Raw genomic sequence first — 2,418 nt, 5'->3', positions numbered from 1 at the left:
CCCCCCCGAAACCCCCCCGCAGTCCCGCGCCAGGGCCCCCCCGGGGGGGGGGGGGTCAGCACCGAGAACCGTTAGCGGCACCGCGCCCAACTCGGCGTCCTTACGGGGACGCTGCTGAGGGGCCGGAGCCAGCTCGACCTCAGCCCTAGGGAAACGCACCCCGTCACCCCGACACACACGGAGGGAGGGGGGGAGGAACAGGCCATCTGCGCGGTAGGAACCGCCGCGAAGCTCCTCCCCCGAGCTCTCAACGCTGCGTTTGAACCAATACCTATCGAGGTTGCTCAGAAATAACGATATTTTTTTTTCATGGGTATTCCAAAGGTGTCCTAAGACGGTCATCACGGCAACCCCTCCGCCCGAGAGACGCGAAGCGCTGACACGCGGGACCTCTCGACGTGGCAGAGGACTAAGGACGCAGCGGCGCCCGGTACCTTTTTCTTTTGAGCAACTTCTTCCTCCGGCTTGGGAACGATCTGCTCCTTCTCGGTGAGGATCATCTCGATGTGGCAGGGGGAGCTCATGTAGGGGTTGATCCTGCCGTGCGCTCTGTAGGTGCGCCTGCGCATTTTGGGAGCCTTGTTGACCTGGATGTGCTCGATGACCAGGGAATCCACGTCGAGACCCTGGGAAGGGGACGGAGAGAAAAACCTGTGACTTGGTTTTCCTCTTCAAACGAATAATCTCCACAGAAAAAAACGTGAATAACCACACACACCCCCCTCCCCGGGAAATAAAACGGCTTCGCTCAGCAGCGTCAGGGAGGCGAGCCTTTAGCCAGCAAGCACCAGCTGGCGTCAGCGGAACGCCAGCCACCCCCGCGCGCGTCACAACCAACTGGAAGTGATGCCGCCGGCTCAGGAAGGGGTCACTCTTTCACCAGAGGTGTCCCGCGACAGCCAGCGCTGCCGCCCAAGTCACCAAATTACAAATTGACAAGGGCGCGCCGATTTTGCTTGGTCTTGTAGGTTTTAAGAGATCGAAACCACACTTGCTCCAAACAGTCGACACCCGTGCACAAACTAGCCCTCTGTCAGAAATTATTACTCGCATTTTAACTTGAAAAACATGGGTGGCCTCATTCGAACGGTGAACCGTGAACCAGCAGCCCCCGTACAACCGAGTTCCACCTACAGAGCGGGCCTCATCCAGCCCCCCCGTTAGAGAGACCGAGCTCAGGAGCGCCGAGCCGCAGCACGACACGAACGCTTTGCGCGCAGTAACGTCTGCGCGACCCACCTTGAGCTCAGCGTTGCTCTCCGCGTTTTTCAGCATGTGCAGCAAGAACTCGGCGCTTTTCTTCGGCCAGCGTCCCTGCGTCCAGCCCCACTGCTTGGCCTGGAGGAAGAAGAAGAGAGTTCCCTTTTCGCCCTGGTACAGCGCGACTCCGCCCTTCACACACCATTAACGTGCCATTACATCCCCTTTGGTTAAGGCTGCATACCAAAATAATTAAATTCCATCGATCACAAGTAGATGCAATGCTTGCCGTCCTGGAATTAACTCTTTCCTCCCTCTTAAGTTTAGACATAACGCTGACGTCAACAGACTATTCCCCCGCGCCGCCTCAACATCATCTCTTCTTCGCCCAGCCTCAGCCGAGGCGTCCTTCCCACGTTTTGGTCTCGGGCCTCACCTGGGCGCATCTACCGACTCCCCCGTTGTAGCGACGGAAGGGAACGCATTGCTTCTTCAGGGTGACGTCCTTCAGGTACTTGGTGGCCTTGCGGATGTGCATGCCCTTGATGGCCTGGGCCGTCTCACGAGTGTTCTAGCAAGAGAAAGCGCAGCCAAGTTCCCCTTAGCAGCTCTTGCTAAGTTACGACGCGAGCAAAAGCACCCCTTCTCCCTTTCCTGCATCGTGTTCTTTTTGCTACGAACCCAGTTTAAAAGAAGCACTCAGACAAAAAAAAAATAAAATAAAAGAATGAAAAATAATTCGCAACACTTGGTGGTTTTTTTTTTGCTACCCACTTTTCTAACCCTTGGTATGACTTCCATCACTGAATCTGCAGCTCTGGCACGTCTGTATTGTTTCTTACCTAACGGCTAGGTCTTTCCAACCAGAAAAATTTGAGTATTTATACTTTTCATAGCTCCTCTTTGGTCACTAATCCAAAAAAGCAGGAGCCGGAAGGATAAATTCCTACTAAAATGTCAAATACAGCACCTCAGAGGAAGCGATGAGAAAACGAGCTACAAACAATCTATGTCAGGGGATCTTAAAAGGGAGAGAGAAAAAGGCTCAGGAAGAATCACAGAATCATTAAGGTTGGAAGAGACCTCCAAGATCATCGAGTCCAACCGTCAACCCAACACCCCCATGCCCACTAAACCACGTCCCTAAGCGCCTCATCCACACGTCTTTTAAATACCTCCAGGGATGGTGACTCAACCACTGCCCTGGGCAGCCTGTGC

The 2,418-nt window shown here is 54.5% G+C and overlaps 1 protein-coding gene across 1 annotated transcript in view; it reads right to left on the bottom strand.

Annotated features, from left to right (window-relative positions):
* Window positions 1-341: 341 nt before the first annotated feature.
* LOC103919459 (60S ribosomal protein L17) overlaps window positions 342-2,418 on the bottom strand; it is a 3,226-nt gene continuing 1,149 nt past the window's right edge. The window contains exons 3-5 of the mRNA XM_009326967.1: window positions 1,637-1,771; window positions 1,240-1,338; window positions 342-626 (exon numbers count right to left, since the gene is read on the bottom strand). Of these exons, the coding sequence (XP_009325242.1) occupies window positions 342-626; window positions 1,240-1,338; window positions 1,637-1,771 (519 nt within the window). The remainder of the gene's footprint in view (window positions 627-1,239; window positions 1,339-1,636; window positions 1,772-2,418) is intronic.

This window comes from Pygoscelis adeliae, unplaced genomic scaffold (assembly GCF_000699105.1).
Source record: "Pygoscelis adeliae isolate BGI_AS28 unplaced genomic scaffold, ASM69910v1 Scaffold567, whole genome shotgun sequence".
Classification (NCBI taxonomy): Eukaryota; Metazoa; Chordata; class Aves; order Sphenisciformes; family Spheniscidae; genus Pygoscelis; species Pygoscelis adeliae.
This window is presented reverse-complemented; position numbering and strand designations above follow the sequence as displayed.